We start from the raw sequence: 19113 nt of genomic DNA on the forward strand, positions 1-19113 counted from the left end.
GCCTCTTACTGTTTCTTTTCTTCATCTTTTCCTGTCAGGGGAGGAAGGGCCGTGGCTCCATCTTCGTGTGGGCATCAGGCAATGGCGGGCGCAGCAGAGACCACTGCTCCTGCGACGGCTACACCAACTCCATCTATACCATCTCAATTTCCAGCACAGCCGAGAGTGGACGTAAGCCATGGTACCTGGAGGAATGCTCGTCTACTCTTACCACCACCTACAGTAGCGGGGAGAACTACGACCGAAAGATTGTAAGGATTGAAGTGTGGGTGTGGTAGATTTTAAGAGGTGCTTCTCAACATGCACGCACGCACACACACACACACACACACACACACACACATATTAGTTCTTAAAACGAGCACACATACCCATGGCCTAATTTTACTGCAGAGCCAGAATACACATTCCATCTTCACTGATGGTCCAAGTTGAAGCATGGTGTTTTGTGCTTAATTGTAGTTTGGACAAGATTTCTGTTTTCTGTCTATAAATGTCTTAGATGAGCCAAAAAAATTGCTAAGGTTTCTCTATCTTCTTGTCCTAGATGACTATTAATTTACATTGGATACTGACCATGTTTTGAGTTGTAGCTTAAAAAATGTAAACATTTACACATCCAAGACATGTTTTCAGTCAAAGGGATATTTCAGATTGTTTTTAGCGAGGTTATATGAGGTACTTGTTCATAGTCAGTGTATTACCACAGTAGATATCAGTCGGCACGCTGCCACTTTGGAGATGCAGGCTGGAGAACCGGCACAGCAGTGCACACATACATAAACATATCAGTTTACATGTACGCTGTATTTAAAAAATGTTCACTGTTTCACCTTGCTGCCAGACAGTCCTTTCTGATGGGGAACTGAAGCTGTTATCTATACTAGCCATCACACTCCTTTGACAAAAATCTCACAGAACAAAGAAGATACTGGTCTACCTCTGCCTCCATTGGTTAGTTTCTTGTTATTGTGCGACTTTGGTGCTTTAAAGAGGTAATCTGCATTCACCAAAATCACAACTCCTGTGTTCTGCAAGGGTTTTGTCAAAAGAGTCTGGTGGACTCGAAGAGAGCTTAGATGATGGCTACAGTTTACCATTGAAAGGGCTGTCTGATGGCGAGGTAAACTTGTAAAAATATTCAAAATATAGCCTATTTTCAAACTGATGATTTTTGTTTTAAGTGGCTAAAATATGTTTTCCTGCTGCCCCCTCCACATGCAGCAATACATTGCTTAGCTTCTGTGCTGGTACTTCTGCCTTTTCTCCAAACAGAGGGAGTAATGATCACTATCTAGTGTAGGTAAAGACCTGGACACACCAAGCCATCAGTCAGTTGTTGGTCAATGTCGGACCATCAGTGAGCATCTGTCACCCCAGTTTTTCAGAATTTGTCACACAATGGTCGGCCCATGTTGGCTCTTACCAGTTTGTCTTGATTAGGAAATGACTCAAATGACAGCAAAAAACTGCATGGGACTAAGATAGAGTGGGCATGTCTGTAAAAGTGAGACTCATGGGGACCCACAGCTGGTTATGTGTGGACTGTAATTGCATTAAAATGTTAATGCTAACAGCCCTAGTAAATATCCTTTGTTCTTTCAACATTAGATTGTGTTGTTAATGTGCCATCTGGCAAACTAGCGTCTTAAATCTGTTGGTCCTGTTGGTCTTAGAGTTTCCCTTTTTGACAGATGAATACAGACTACCTGCTGATTTGAACCTCTCACACAGGTGTGCAGAACATGCTTGTAATATGGCTGTCGGCTGTAGCCAAGGGCAACTTTCTGGCCAAGACACAGGAGGTGTAAGGCAATGCAACAGTCCCCCTTCGTTGCCACTAGTTCTGATGTCGGTCTGGTGTGTCTGGGCCTTAATAGACTGACTATACCTCATACAGCCCCACTTCAAAAAAGTCCAAGCTGTCCCTTTAAAAAGAGAGCCCGATGTATGAGCCTGATATATGGCATCAACTTGGCCTTGTCAGTGTGTGCTTGCTTGTGGCTCCAGTGGTGTGGCCTGGTGTGACCCAAATCACTCCAGTGATCCACTGGGACGGACATTGACAGCAGTCCACTGTGAGCTAGCTTGTCTGGCAGCGTCTTGCTACATTCCTCATACTGATGCTACGGACTGACACACACACACACACACACACACACACACACACACACATTCTTTTGCTTCCCTCCGGCTTTGTACATTTACAGTAGAACCTCATATATCTGAATGTCAGTCTAATCTACTTGAGCACACACTGTCCTGTCTACTAAATGCTGTTGGACCACTTTCACTTCTTAGTAAACCATTTAAGATTGTGTGTGTGTGTGTGTGTGTGTGTGTGTGTGTGTGTGTGTGTGTGTGTGTGTTTGTGTGTTTGTGTGTGTGTGTGTTTGTGTTTGTGTGCGTCTTCGGATAATCCCTCAAACTTTTTTGGTCCAGGAAAGGTCCTTTGATGAGGGCTCAGACTGGAAGTTAGCCAAGCTTTTCTTGGCTGACTGACTGTCAAGCTGTCTGACTAGTTGGCTGCATAAAGTCCATACAATCAAAGCGAACATACAGCGCCTTAACAAGATGTTTTACTACTTCTTATTCCTTCTTACCTTCCGTCCTTGGCTTCGTCTTGGGAGTTGAATTGATTCCTTGAAATCTTAGGGGAAACTGCTGATTTGTGTACTAGTGTGTGAGCATCTCTGTGTGTGTTATCTGTAGTGAGGCAGTGTATCAAAGCTGGAATGTGAGTTTCAGGTGTGTCTAAATCCTCCTGATCCTCATGACTTCAATCTCTGTCTGTCCGTTTCTGTCTTCCTCTCCTCCTCCCTGTCACTATATTTTCCTCTCTTCTTCACTGCTGTATTCCCTCATCTACCCCCCTCTCTCCCTTCTTCTTTTTCGTCATTCCCTGTCTGTCCTTCTCCCCTGTCTAACTTTACTGTTGTCTTCTATGTTGGCAGATCACAACAGACCTGAGACATCGGTGTACAGACAGTCACACAGGGACATCGGCCTCGGCTCCCATGGCTGCTGCCATTATTGCTCTGGCCCTGGAGGCAAAGTAAGATCCACTTAACTTCATCCCTTTGCTTCATCCCTTTGTCCCTTGCTTACCCTCTATGCCCTCTTGTCCTCTGGCCTCATTGATCTCTGAGGGGAACACGTGAAGCATTTTCCACAAATACATCATTGTCAAGTCAGCACTGGAGATGCATTTACTTGGAAAAGCCATAGTTAGCCTTATTCTCACTGCACAAAAAAAAAAAAAAAAAAAAAAAGCTAACACCAACATCTGTCTTTTTAAGGCAATTGGAAAGAGTATAATCGGCATTCACAACCAGCTCAAATGACTCTGCAGTGGTTACGGGTATTAATTGCTTCCGGCTCTGATCAACATTGCTGGAAACACAACACCCGGATGAATGCACTAACTTCAGCTGCTTTACCAGCGAGATGCAATGACATGCCGCAGCTAATTATCCATCTCCTCCTAAGCAGCGCTCAGATATTGATCCAAATTAGTCTACACCGAGTCTGAAAGACAGACTGAATAAGTAAGAGATATATAAAGAGAAGAATCTACTGTTTAGTTTTCATAGACTTCTGCCCCTGATGCTTTTTACTGTTTACCTGTTCTCTTGTCCATGACGTCAAACAGACAAACCAAAACAACCCACACACACACATGCTCATCTTCTGCAATGCACCTCTGCTCTCCTGGCAATGGGAAAGCAGTCTACAGCCTATTTTTAGCCTGTTTACCCATGTTTGAAAAACCTGCTTGCATGCACTAATTTTTGTGGGAAAGGGGTATTTGTTTAAGTTACAATCCCAGCAACATTTGTGCAGAGGCACACAGGGTTTCAGAGGGCTCTGTGTAGACACTCCTGGAGGGCATGTGTGCCCACAGATGAGCCTCTTGCTTTTAGTGTGAGCAGCACAACAAATGTAAATGTACTTCTGGATGGTGGGCTGGAGAGTGTAATGGTTAGAGCACATTATCTCACTAAAGTACATTATACACCTGCATCCGGTCAGTCAAGAGTTTCAGCACTTACATGCAATTAACCTGCCTCAATGTCGTGATGTATTCACATTTACTGATTCTACATCTGCAGCTGGCAGCGATGGCTTCTTTTAAAGGTCTGTACAAATGCAGGACTCCTTTTGGTTCGTTGACAGCAGGTTTGAGTGTCACAAATATCAGTTTAATAGCTGAATTGTGTAAAATTATAAAATTGAAAAGCTGTATAAAGGTATCATCAACTGTTAATTTTTCAGTTTTTTTGGATGCCAGGCCAACATTAATAGTGAACAGCGTGTAACGTCAAGTCAGGGAAAGAAAAGAGAAAGAAAGAGAGAGAGAGAGAGAAAGAATGAGGGGGAGAGATGCAGAGCAATAACGGTAACAACATATCATATAACAATAAGGATAGACATAAAATTAATAAATGCAGTTTATAATAGTATGTGATGTTACATGCAAATATAATAAGTGTTGATAACAGTCCCATGTCTACATTAATAGTGGAGGCATGACTCATAATAATGGCAGTAGAACGTAGCGTCGAGCAGGATCACAGCATTGGCGAAACCAAGGCCCACGACACAGGTGCAGCCTCAGGCACGACCATAGCAACAACACAACCAAAACCACGATCCAGGCTGAGCTGGAAGTACAGCATCAGTGCAGCCACAGCACGAGCATGGCCAAAGGTAGGATCACGGCATCCACACAGCCATCACCACGATCCAGGCGCAGTTAAGATTACAGCCACAATCCGGTAAAACGACAAAACAAGGGAGCGCGAATGCTCCGGAGAAGAAGCTGAGATAGTGTAATGCAGTAAAAAGACATGAGCGTTTGCAGATGGCAGGAGCAAGAGAAGGAAAAAGGAGCTCAGTGTATCATAGAAAGTGCCCCGACAGACTAAACCTAAATGTCAGCCTAACTAGGGGCTGGTCCAGGCAACCTGAGCCAGCCCTAATTATAAGCTTTATCAAAGAGGAAGGCCTTAAGTCTACCCGTAAAAGTCAAGATGGTGTCTGCCTCCCTGACCGAAACTGGAAGATGGTTCCATAAAAGATGTGCGTGGTAACTGAAGGCTCTGGCTATCCTTCTACTTTTGGAGACTTTAAGGAAACACAAGTAACCCTGTGTTTTCAGAGCGCAGTGCTCTTGAGGGTTGATAGTGAACTATGAGCTGTGAAAGATAAGACTGAGCCTGACCATTCAGTGCTTTTGTAGGTAAGGAGTGGGATTTTAAATTCAATTCGGGGTTTTACAGGGAACCAGTGCAAAGAAGCTAAAACAGGAGAAATATGATCCCTTCCCTTGTTTCCCGTTAGTACACGTTCAGCAGCGTTGCGATGTGACAGATAAGAGAAACTTTGTTTGATGAATCCTGGCCTCCAGTGCACCCTCTGAGAGGGGTTTAGCTGATTTTAGGGGTGGGTTATGTAGAAACCTTTATCAGTAAACTATAGATTAAGTGTATGTGCACTCAGTCAGTACTTGGGTTTTTCAGGTAGTCGTCTGCTTGTGGATTGTCATCCTTCAGTGGTGAACTGTGCTTGAACTTCAACAAACTTAATCACTTCATGGAGTAGTGACAACTATATATAGCTGAAGTGTGTACATACTGTAGTCTTAACTGAGTTGAGACATATAATTTGATATAACACTATATCACAGTATTGTCTCTTCTTACAAATTAACACAAATATCCCTGTTGTCTGCAGACAGGGGTGTTTGTGTCGTTTACTGCAGACATTTGAACTCTGAACCATTCTGCTCCTTTGTGGCTTTTCCCATGATGGCACTGGGACACAGTGTTTTGTCTCAGCTATCTATAAAACCGTGGACTCTTCATAATATCATGAATAGATGATGAATACGACTGATTACTGCATTTTTTAAGGGTATATTTTCTAAAGGTCTACTGTTAGTGGAATATTAAAGGGTGATTTAAAGAGTAACTAAACCCTGAGAAGTGTCTCCTCCTTGGGACATGAAAAAAGTATTAACATGGGCAGGGCTACGAGGGTATAAGACACGCCCAGTCGCTTCTTTGTGCTGCCTCATGATCTACAGCACCTCACACCCCTAGCACACACACAAAATAATCAATCCAATATATAACCTGTGCTTTACTGTTGAGCACCTCTGCAACTTGGCCTACCAGCATAAACTTTATTCTACTGAGTGTTTGTTTAAGTCTTCTGTACATCTTTTGCGTGGATTATTCTACATTAATATATTAGTCTTTTGCCTGTTTGCTCATGGGGACTTTTGTTGCACTTACAGTAGCATGGTGAGTGTGACAGACCACTGTAGTTTGGAACAGGAAAAGGCCGATAGCACCATCTCCACCACTGCAGAAATAATTTGACTTTATCATAAACTGGATAGCTGTTTAACTGAACATCTAAGTCAAAGTGATAAATACCTAAATAAATAAATACATCTGGAACTGATCATGAAATTAACTGTAAATTATCAATGTTGGACTAAACCTGAGATTGTATACAAATTTTAACATAATGACATCACCTTGACTTGCTGCATAGAGCCTCCATGCAGTGTTTCTGTAACTTGTATTGAAATATGTATTTCAATTACTTTTGGGTACTTTGTAATTGGTATTTAATAGGGCTAAAACATTTTTAAATACTTTAAATACTCCACCATTAACAAAACAAACGACCAAAAAAACAAACAAACAAAACAAGACTAGGTCAAAAGGCAGTAAGTCTTAGAAACAAGGGCTTTTAATTTGAAAAAAGAAGTGGTGGTAGTCACTCAGCTGCAAATTTACGGTTACAGCCCTGGACACGCTATTGCAGTCCAGTCACAAAACTTCATGTAAAACCATGTTTAAATGAAAAACATACTTAGCTCCCTTTTGCCTGATTTAAAGAAACTCTCACCTCTTGAAGTCCGGTCTGTGATGTCCCCGCGTTACTGGTGGAGGCTGCAAAGCCACCATCAGAGCTGTTTGTGAAGCATCCTCTCGATGTGGAAAAATGCGTCCAAACCGATAAATCGGTCAACCACTGGTATTTTCTGATCCATAGACAAACCTATTTATCTCAGATGATTGTGTCGAGATACGGTATATGTAACAGAATCACTTGAACAGTGATGTCATCATTATTTAATATTCTTTGTGTTGCTTTTAAACATATAAACCATTTATAGTTTGGTTTTAAGATGTCCTTGGTGGCAGAATTTCATGCTGTTTGCAAAAAGCAGGGCTACCCACAGACATTTTGGGGCCAGGTGCTTTCATGCCAAACATTTCTGCTAGAGGGGACAGGAGTGCCAATTTCAAAGTTGGCACTTTCAAAGATGAGAAAAGTAAGAAAAACAGATTTTAAAAGCATTTTATTCTCAGTTAGTTTCAAAGTCCTGTCCTGGCCTTGTGCCTTTTAGACGCCCTGGTTGCTTTCTGTGAGAGACACCGCAGATGCCTGCCCTGTCCCCACTCTGAAACCTGTTGATGTGCTTTATTTGTGATAAATTTATTAATCGGAAGGAGTGCAGTGCAGGTGCGGAGACTCTGAATTGGGCTTTACCCCATCATCACATGTTGAGCGGCTCAGTTAGCTGAGGTCACTTCATTTAACCTGGATAATCCAATCCAAATCCTCCCAGTAGAAAATATTCTCGGTTTCCTGGCAGTGCTGGGCACATAAGCCTGTTTCCTCAACAAGATTATCACACACTGCTTCTTGCCTGCCTGCTCTCTTCTCTTCTGCTCGCTCTCACCTTCTCTCTGTGGTGCGTGCTGTGCCTCCACCACTGTCACGATGGTCTTTTTTTCCCTCCTCCGAGGCAAACGCTCTTTCTTTCTATCCTTTCATTCACTTTCTCACATGGATAAACTTGCATGCATGCACATACAGGCAAAGAGAGGATGAAAGAGCAAGAGGGAAAAAAGTTTAGACAAATTCTGTGGAGTACTGATCCTATCTGTTCTTATCTGGTGAATGAAAGCGAGCAAGCTCTCCGTGATAAACATGTCAAGACGCCATCACGCTAGACTTCTTTAAACTCTGTTGTGAGGTCTTTTTCCTTGGTATGAGAGTGGATTGGAAAACTGTCCCATACTTTGTTCTCTGTAGATTTTGCCAAGTTTGAGATGTTTTAAGTCGGCACATGATTTATCTCTTTATGGGCTCGAGTCTAGCACGACAAGCAGCGGCCACGTTTTGGAGCTTCAGAAACTTTCATTTCTTTCCCCTTCCTCTTTGTCCTTGGAAGTTAAGAAATGGAAAACTGAGTGAACATGGAGACGGGAGACTTCAGTGAGGAAATTGGGAGGATAAACAAGAAATGAGCAAGGATAACCTACCATAAGAAACTCATCTACTGGGAGGTTTTAAGCAACCAAAGCAGGGACAGATGAGTGAAAAGAAAACTCTGTTTCGTCTGCATTCATCGACTTTAAAGTTGAGATGGACAAGGTGAGATGGAGATGGACTACTGAAAATGCTGATGTCTTCCCTTCTACACTGCCCTCTTTGTTTTCTCCCGGCATAATCACACTTAAAAGGACAAAGAAACCTATATAACACACTGATTTGCTGCTGGTTTTTCCCAGTATGTGAGCTACGCCATTAATTAGTATTGGCTTGTTTACGGGAAGGCTGTCGTGGCCTAGATAACGATGCCAAAGTCACTTTTAATTAATGACCATAAAACATTTATGAAACCATAATTACACAGTGGCGGCTAAGCCTATTAATATTGATCTGAACATTAATGATTCCGACTTTTCATAGCACTTATCTGTGCTACCATCCTTTTAATTATTTTTTACTTTATTTTTTTATTTCCTCTGGATTTGACAAGTGTGGGCTCACTGAGGCCAGTAGTGAATTTTGAACATGTGTATCAGCTTGTTAATATCTTAGCTACTGTTGTAGTGATTTGATACTTTTGGTTTAGTGCAAGCAGGGCTTCCGTTAAAAAGAAGAAATCCTCTTTCCATGTAATATTTCTCCTTTCTTGTCTAATCCTTGTCTCATCTGTAAAGTCCCAGACACACCAAACCAAAATCAGAGCACTAGTGGTGAAGAAGGCTGACTGTTGCGTTGCCTTATATCGCCTGTGTCTCCACCAATAACTTACTTTTAAACACACCACAAAACTATATCCAACTGCCAACTTGCATGAATGTTCTGCGCCTGCGTGAGAGGAAAATAACATACCATTCGAAATTCATACCAGTCGGCATGGTAGTCATTCAAAAAGAGAAACCAGAAGGCCGACAAGACTGAATCAGCTGCATGTCAGCTGCAGCAAAGCTAGAGAAACAGTGGCTCGCCGATTTTTTTAAGCATGCAGCACATGTTTGTCAGCAGAAATAGACAGTGAAAATGGTGTTTGATGATTATATTGACTCTATATCAGATTTTACTGCAGTTTAAAAGTCTCTCTCTCCGTTACAAAGATGAGGAAATACAAAGATGAGGAAATACAAAGATGTCTATTTTACTCCAACTTCCAGCTTCTGTTTCAAAATAAAAGCCCTCTGACAATGTCTTGTGGACAGAATCCCATTAGTTGCTGACACAAGGCATTTTATTTTTGAAACATTTGCATGACTGCAATGCAGGAGGTTACAGGACTTCATAAATTAGTCAAATTTGTGCTTATAAATGTGGAAATACAGTACTCATAGCAGCGGGCAGTGACGCAGCAGAGACATTGCAACAATGCTGCATGTGTGAGCACTGCAAGCATGAAACATGCTGCAGTTCAGCAAGGCTAAAGGAACTAAATGGCTAAATATATAAAGCCTCATTCCCACTGTACAAAAAACCTGCTTACACCCATTAATCTGGCATTTTAATGCAATGGGAATGCATATGAATGGCATTCACACCCGAGTCAAGTGACTTCTGCAGTAGCCACGGGTTTTTATCACCTCTGGCTGTGATCGGCATTGATGGGAATTGACACCTTGGTGAACGTGGTAATTTCTGCTTCTTAACCGGCGAGATGCAATGACACGCCATCAGTAATTACTGTCTGTTTCTTCCTAAGCAGGACTTAAACATTATTCCAAGTTAGTCTGCACCACATTTGAAAGAGAGTCTGAACAAGCAAGAGATATTTAGAAAGAAGAAACCACTGAAAAGTTTTTTAAAGACCTCTGTTCCTGCTGCTGTCTACTGTTTACCTGCTATCCAGCCTGTCCACACCAACAAAACAAAACATACACACACACACCAGCTGACAGAAAGGCAGTCTCGCTCTCCTGCGATGAGTTCAGGGAATAGAGCCAATCGCTACCTGTGTTGAAAAAACGGTGCTAATGTTGGTGGGAAAGGGGTATAATAATCTTACTTGATTTAACAACTTTGTTTCTATCTCACTCCCTTTTTACTTTAGGTGTGTATTTACTTTTTACACTTCGGTTTCTTTTCTCTTGAAACACCAATCAGAGCCCCAGTGGTCTCTGACTGCTGTCTCTGACACCAATTCAACATGCTGAATAATCCAAAACAAAAGGCAAACAAGGGCCAATGAGAACCAACATTGCAAGACATTCCTCAAATACAGGGAGACAGACGCTCACCAATGGCCGACTGTCAGCTTGGTGTGTCAAGCCCTAACACCAAAAAGCAGTTTGCCACGAACATAACCCTGATAACTGCAAAAAGACTGAACTGACACTCCATTAAGTCAATTTGATTGCTTTCCTTTAAAAGTTGAGGAACTATGGCCAGCTAATGTGAAAAGTTTAGCTATTTTTCAGTGCTGCAAAAGATTGATGATGAGCTTCCAGCATAGCTGATTTTTTTTCTGCTCTAACTCAAAGTAAAACCAGGAAATAAATGGTTGGAATTAAAATAGAGACTATGATTCTGATTTTGTTTTGAATACTGGAAAAAAAAAACAAAACACTGACCTGCGACAAATAAAGCAGGTCAACAGTGACAGTTCGCACACACTGCCTTGTTGAAATGGAATTGATGTTGATTTTTCTCATTGACAACATCTATAAGACTATGGAATATATACATAAAAATAAATAATATACAGGGCTCCAGTGGTCATGGAAAACCTGGAAAATTCATGGAATCTCACAGTCACATTTACCAGGCCTTTAGTCGTGGAGTTAGTAAAAATTATTGAAGGTTTCGGAAAAGTTATGGATGTTTGTCATTTAATTGTTAAAGTAATCTTCCATAGATAACCTTCCACGTAATTTAACATGAATGCAAATTCATGTTCTGTAGCTGTCGACATAATATTTGCTCCAATGTGTTGTGTGTGGTGTGTAAACGTTTTGTTTACTAGTGCATGTGTTTCTCCATTTTCTCCCCATGTTCCCTTTCTCTCTTCATGTGCGCCAGCCAACTAAAATTATGCTTGAAAAGAGTTTGAATCTGATATGTTTGAGATATGACGAACAAGTTTGGCTAGAAGAGTCCTCGAAAAGTTGTGAAATTTTGTCCATGAAAATGCTCGGGGACCCTGAATATATGCAGAGTTTCTCCATGAGGTGTGTTGTAGAAAAAAAACTTATAATCTTGGTCAATCTCTATCTTGATGAACAATAAAATAAATTCAATGAGCCTCAGTCAATCTTATATTGACATAAAGGTTTAATGACAACATAAATCGGACCCGAGACGTTCTTGGTACAGCACAAACATGGACAATGAATTCATCAACAACTTAAACAAATAGAACAATGATTCACCCATATAAATTGTAATTCACATGTCATACAGCTGTGTCTAACATTGGAGTCTAAACATCTACAAGGTCTTGAGCTTACAAATATGTCAACCTTCAGACATTCTGGAGCCTCCTCACATGCCTGCATGCAGACAGTGAGGGACCCTGAGGCCTCCGAAAGTACCTAAACATGACCGTGGAGGAATCGTACATTCGTATAATTATTCATGATTAGATTTATAAACTTTAATATGTCATAGTTTTTTACAACAAGGCATCCAATCTTTGTACAGCCTTGTAAAAAGGATAAAACAGTCCAAGAGCGTATTTCCATTGTGGTCCTTGGGGTGTAAAAGATTAGAAGTCCTTTTACTGTATAGGTTTGAAGATTTTTATCAAATATCACACCAAACCTCTAAATATAACTGGCTTTGAATATCCTTTTGAAGCCAGCTATATTTGTTGTATGACAGTGATGCAACCTGGGGTTGTTCCATATGGAAGAGATCTAACGCTTTAGCATGTTTGTTTTTTGTTAGATTATTTATTTTTCGAACATCATGTGTATCTTGTGACATCAGGGAAAAACAGATTTTTGCAGCACATTTCATCCCAAATAAATGCAGTGTGTTTTACATTAAAGCCATGAAATATATAAAGCAATATATGCACAGAACCATATATTAAAGATGAGATAAAAGTACAAGAAAACATAGTGGTTTACAAAACCAAGCACGGCCTTGATGAACCCTTTCCCCAGCCAAGTAGCGCTACTCCACGATACAGATAAATAAAACTGACAGGACATTTATGGAACAAAATGCACATGTGAAGACAGCTTTTGACTGTAATCTGTGAAAGTCTGCAGCTAAATGGGTGATGCTGAGACATCTCCCAGATGTTGAGGATTTTTAAAGTCTTCTTGTGCATTTTTGGTTTAAGAGATCACAGGAAGATGTGAAAGGACCTGCTCTTATGCAAGAGGCTCAACAGATGAAGGCACAGTGTGTCCAGGTGTCATTTCACTGCCTGTCATTCTGTCTCCTTCTCACATATCACATCTTTTTAAACAGCTAAATGTTGGGTTTTAGGTTGACTGATTCAGAGTAGTGCAGATTCTGGAGGTCTCAGATGGTGAGGGAGTGACATGAGGGGAGGGATTGGAGCATCTGGACGGCATATGAGATGGAAGGGAATCCCAGGAAACTTGGTGACCCACTTCTTCCTGGTTTTTCCCTTTTAATATAGCATTTGGACATCAAAGCAGTGGAGGCACATGGCTGCCATCTCGTAATGGATCTCACGTGAGATCTGAGAAATGAGGGAAGGGTGAACGGGCATCTACGCTCTCCATCTCTGCTTCTCTGTAATTTTCTCTTTCAGTAATCTTCCACCTACTGTATATATCACTGTTTATTTACCTTGTTGTACATTTCATCTGCGTTCTACCTCTTTGTGCTTTGTTTTTTTAATCACCTCCCCCTTTTATCCTCAACTTTTATGTTCCTCTTTAATCCGCCAATCCTCCTCCATGCTGTTTTCTGAATTCACTCCCAAAAGGAAGATATCCGTCCTCGTTTTACTGTCCATTCTCCCCTTTTTAGTAATTTGTTTTTCTCCCCACGTTGTGCTTTTTTTTCAAAACATAATGCATAATTCAAAACATATTTCTCATTGTCATTTCTGTGTTTACATCGTCAGTGCTGCTTGACCTTGTCATATCTGTATGTGCATGTTTGTAGATTTTCATATTTGTTTGTTAAAATGTGTGCTAAGGTCCATTTGAGTGTGTGCATAGGAAAGCAGGTCTATATGCCACTTTTTTTACTTACTGAGATCCGGCTCTGTTATGTGTTCCTACTCTTTGGTCCTCGGGTATTTTAAATTACAATAAATTTATTCATATGTTTGTGTGTGTTTTTCCCTGACAGTCCTCTTCTAACATGGAGAGATGTGCAGCACATAATTGTAAAGACCTCCAGAGCAGGACATCTCAGCGCCCCTGACTGGAAGACCAACGCTGCTGGATACAATGGTACACACACAAGCACACACACACACACACACACACACACACACACACACACACACACACACACACACACACACACACACACACACACACACACACACTTTTCTCAACAGAGAATCAGATTGCTTTGTATGACTTTTAATATCTTATTGGAAATTCTACACAACCAGGCATGGGGTGATATGAAAATTTAATGTCACAGATATCCTAGCCAAAATAATTCATAATATTATCCCAATCATCACCTTAATATGCTCAAAACTCTTAAAACATATTGGAACCACTTGAGTGTTTTTAATTGATTTGATTTTTATTAGGAATCTAAACGTACAAGGACTCGAAGGAGTATCATGAAGAAGAATTCTTTATTGTCACATTTACATCGTACAATTCGTCGTAAAATTCGTCCCCTGCATTTAACCAGTCCTCTACAGAACAGTGAGCAGCTGCGTTCAGGGACTGGGGACCAACTCCAGATCTTCTGTCAGTGCCTTGGTCAGAGACAAATGTCCACTTTGACTCAAGAATGAGCTGATTAGAATTTTGTGGTTGAAGGTCAAATGTCTCGGTCATGTTTGGTTTGGTTTCATTTCTAACATGTAAAGAGAAATGAAACAAGAATGAAAATGCAGCTAAATAGAAAAATATACAAAACAATAAGCACACAAAAGATTCTCAAACACAATTTACATAATTTGGTTTACATGTCCGAAAAGGAGTGGGGCGAAGTATGCACTTATTTAATCTCAACCCTTCTCCATAAATCCCTGATGATTAGTTATCCAGATATACCTGTTAACAATAATAAACAATGTAAACTGATCAAATTATATATTTCTCCATTTCTATAGTCTTACAATGTATCAGAATTATAAATTCATGGTTACAGCATGTACTTTTATCAAAAATATATGTTGTTAAGAAGCTTTGTTGCCCACTTTAAAATTGTGGTTGTATAGATCTTGTGTACTGCCGGGGGGAAGACGTGTGTGAAGCGTCCACGTTTCACTGACATGGATGTAAACTGTAAGTGCATCTTGGCTGGTATATGGAGCGCACCGAGTAAGTTATTAATAACTTACAGAAACAATAAGTGCAGTGTACCATGTTGTCCTTCCCTCTCTGCGTTACTCTCTCTGTCAAACACACACACACACACACACACACACACACACACACACACACACACACACACACACACACACACACACACACACACACACACACACACAGATACCGTGGCACTCAAACAAACATTTCATCCTCCATCACGATGTTTCACTGTGGACACCGTTATATGCCTGTTTGGTAGATGTTGCTCAACACTATGCAATACACAACAAAACTATGTTTTAATCAGTCAAAAGCCACTTACACAATGTATAGTTATTTGAAAAAGAAAATCCAAATCTCTCTGTTTGAGAACCTTTAGATCATTGTGAATGTTGTATCATACTCTGAATGCTGACGTGGGTTGTTGAATTTTTTCAGCAAATATTGTCTCAACACATCAATTAACCAACAGCTGCATTTAGGATTCATGATGGTATGTAGTGTGTTTGAAAGAACAATACATAGCAGTTAAAGAGAAATTAATATGCAGTATTTTCACTCTTGAATTAGTTGTTCTCCAACTAGAAGAGAGATGATGAGCAGTTTCCAAAAATGTTTCGCTCTTGCTTAACTACTGCGCCACCAGCTGCCATCTGTCAGGGTCCATGTGGTGGTTGCTCTTAACTTTGTGAGTGTGTGTTTGAGTGTGTATGCGTACCTGCATGTGTGTGAGGGAGAGAAACCCAACAGAGTGAGAACTAGGGGTCAGCCAGGCTGCAGGCCCAGTGTGCCTGGAGTTTTTCCAAGTGACTGTTTTTTTTTTCAGAGAGGAACTAAAGAGAAACAGAATGGGGGGGGGGGGGGGGTCAGGAGAAGTATGGAAGGAATTCATATTTGAGCTGCTGTACCCATAACTTTAGTGCTTTCCAAATTTTCTTTTTCACTTTCAGACAACTACTTTATGTGTCCTCAGTAGTGAATACCTGTTAAAACAATTGATGCTCTGATGTTTTGCTTTTTACGTTACAGTCCTTAGTAGGAATCTAAAAACTGTACAACTTTAGATGCCTTACAGGAGAGCTACAAACTTGTTCAGAGGTCACTGATTCTTAATGTGAACCCCTAGTTCATGTTATTTGTGGTTGCATGATTTTAAGATGGGGAAAAAAGCTAAATCTCAGGAGTTTAAGCTATACACTTTTTTGATAAACCGCAGTTGGTATGAGAAACAGTGCAGTCATCATTGGAGCGGTCTGATCAGCTGGAATTTTCCACTGTCTCCTACAGTCAGCCACCTGTACGGCTTTGGTCTGATGGACGCTGAGGCGATGGTGAAGGAGGCGGAGCGATGGAAGCAAGTCCCTACTCAGCACGTCTGTGTGGAGAGTGCAGACCGACAAATAAGGTAGAACGAACAAACACACCCTCACTCACACACACACACACAGAAACATATCTTGACATACAAGCTTGAAAATAATAAGTATAACATATTAAATGCTGACAAGTGGCCCTAAGTGACCAGCCCACTTTCTGATCACACAAATGAAAAGGATATTTATTGTATATATTGTATTGTCTAATGAACAATGAGTGTCCTTTAACATTTCAATATCAACAACATGGCCAAAAGTATGTGGACATGCAGACGTTACACTGACATGTTGTTGATAAACCTCTCTGTGTAGCCGAGTTCTTTAACACCATACTTGGAAAACATTTCTCTATGGTCCTCACTTTGTGTAGGGGGAAAGGCACTTCCAAAGCTCTTGCTGTAAAGTTTAAAGCTCTTTATTTTCTCAGATATCATTGTATGCTGCATCATAAATATTTCCCTTAATTTGGCTACATTCACACCAAATCAGGCGTTGCAGCGAGAAGCTGCAGGGTTGTTCAGCAGTGTGGGAGTGGAGACCAACTATAAAAGCTAATCTCCCTGCTTAGTATTTGTCATTAGTAAGTTTGTTTATGGCTTTAAAGATTTGAAGAATCCGTTTTGATTATCACTACTGTAGTATCTTTACTGCCACAGAAGATGTGTGCACACACAAAAACAAAGCGAGTACTCTCCTTTGTAGGATAGTACACACGGGCTGTTAATACATTTTTTATTTCTTTGACTCACTGTAATATTTAATGACAGAAAGAGACTGTATCACTTGTTCCTGTGGACTGTAGGCGTCTTCGGGTCTGATCACCAGTTGCGTGATCGGCCACCTCAGCGTGATGTTGGGTTGTATTTCTCCAAAAGATGATTCTGTTTCAATTTTTCGCTGCAGGACGCTGTATTTTTTTCCCCATCATCCTTCTGCAGCCCCACCGCAGCAGCCTAGACCCATTACCCACTTTCAGCTGAATGGGAGAAGTAGCACTTCCCTGCAACACCTGATTTGGCGTAAATGCAGCCTTAGACCTAAGAAGCCAAACTGACTGCAGCAATTCTGGAAATCTACTTCTGTGCCAAAATAAAAGATGGCCATTCTTTAGTTAAAGATGCACATTTATTGTAGCAGCCTCTCGGAGTTCAAAGTGAAATGCCAGATAAGTGGTGACTCAACTCTGAGACCAACATATGTGATAAAACATCCTTCTCCTTTTTTTTCCTCTTCTTTTTTTTCTGTCCCTGATGTTTTATGCACCGGCATGTGTTTGAGAGTGCAGTTGTGCAAGCAGTACCTTGATAGGGGCCAAGCATTAGTTCTGGCAGAGTGCTTCTCACATAAGACCTTTACTACACGCGCACACACACTCACACACAAGGAGAGAGCCAGGGCTTCACAGCTTGTTATTCTTGATGCAGCTGGAAGCCTGAGCACTGTTCTGTGTTAGGCTGACTGGCTGAACTTGGGCCCCGAACTGGTTTGCTTTCAGTCCAAGGCTCGGTGGACAGCGACTGCAGCATTATCAGTGTCATTCTGTCTGTTCTGCTCCAGTGCACAAGTCAGTCCATATGAGGCTTATGTAAAGTCCAGCTTGTGTCAGAGACAGTTGTGCTCAGACCTCTACTCATGTAGTGTGTGCTGGCTCACAGAGAGATTACCGCTCATGTCATTTTAGCCTCCCTTTTTCCATGTGTAGTGTATTTATGAAATGTGTGAAATGGTCAGTCACTTGGAGTTAAGCCTTGTTCATGAACAGAATTACGCTTCGTCCATCGAGCCAGATGACAGGCCTGCAATGAAGTAGAAGTAGGCAATCACCACGAAACATACGGCTTTGTTTTGTTTTTGGAACAAAGAGAAAAAAAGTCATAAAAGCTGGTTAAGACAGTACAAAACTGAATTTTTAGACTGCCCTAAAAAGTATGAAATACTCCTTTCTCTTAAAGTCCGGGTAAAGTGATAATTAAAATGTGTTGTGAGTTTGTCACATCACAGAAAGAAGTATGTAAAAGAACGTCTCTAAATCAAGAAAAAATGCACAGTATTCTCTGAGGAGCGGGGGCCACGTCCAATCACGGGACTATGCTAATGATGCTTCTCGTTTTATACTGCTACATTGTCTGGGGAGGGGTTATGCTGAGTATAGCTCCAGTGTGTCATCGAGCTATGGTTTTAGGCCCGCCCAAAAAATCTTAAAACAGGAAAATTGTGAAAAAACAGTCAACTGTCTAACTCCCCAATTCAGTACTATCTAGTAAAAGGTCTTTGTAACATGTTTTCAACAATCAGTTTCCAACATTTAGAATGTGTTTTGAAACAAATCTCTGAATTCACTTTACCCGGGCTTAAAGGAATCCTTTTATTGAATATAAAGTAATTGAAAAACATTTCTGTGCTCACTTGCATGAATATGCGACTGTGTCATAGATTGTGTTCATATATTTTGGAGGCAGGTCTAGGTACTCTCTGTTTTCCTTTGTTCAGGGTTCCCGCAAATCCTTAAATTCTCAAAGCATTAAATTAATTCATCTAAATGTAATGCCTTAACTGATATTAAAATGTCTTAAGTCAGTCTTTCAAAATTCTTGCTCAAATGCTCAGACATAGAAAGCAACATTTTTAATGATCGTTTTATTATGATGCTGTTTTTTTAAAATCTTAAAATGCTTAGCATATATAAATGCCTCCTCTGGCATTAATGTCATACAGAGCACGCAGTGGAACCAAACAAACACTTATATTTTGTTTTTTTGCTGGGATGCTAAGAGCAGAGGATCCACTGTCTGTTAGCTAGCTGTCACTGAACCCTGGATAACGTGGGAAAGTGCAAATTCAATGAAAAATGGCAATTCAACCAAGATTTTCATGGTATGGGCTGAAACCATGAAAGTTTGCGAAAAGTTTTCAAGTTCGGCACAATGGGAATCAAGGCAGTGGAATCACACATGCAGAGT

General features: G+C 40.8%; 1 protein-coding gene across 1 annotated transcript in view; it reads left to right on the forward strand.

Moving 5' to 3' along the window:
• pcsk5b (proprotein convertase subtilisin/kexin type 5b) overlaps positions 1-19113 on the forward strand; it is a 70291-nt gene that overhangs the window by 21832 nt on the left and 29346 nt on the right. Inside the window, exons 7-10 of the mRNA XM_042487824.1 lie at positions 39-251; positions 2955-3055; positions 13624-13727; positions 16065-16182. Coding sequence (XP_042343758.1) covers positions 39-251; positions 2955-3055; positions 13624-13727; positions 16065-16182 — 536 coding nt within the window. The remainder of the gene's footprint in view (positions 1-38; positions 252-2954; positions 3056-13623; positions 13728-16064; positions 16183-19113) is intronic.

This window comes from Plectropomus leopardus, chromosome 6 (assembly GCF_008729295.1).
Source record: "Plectropomus leopardus isolate mb chromosome 6, YSFRI_Pleo_2.0, whole genome shotgun sequence".
Lineage (NCBI taxonomy): Eukaryota > Metazoa > Chordata > Actinopteri > Perciformes > Serranidae > Plectropomus > Plectropomus leopardus.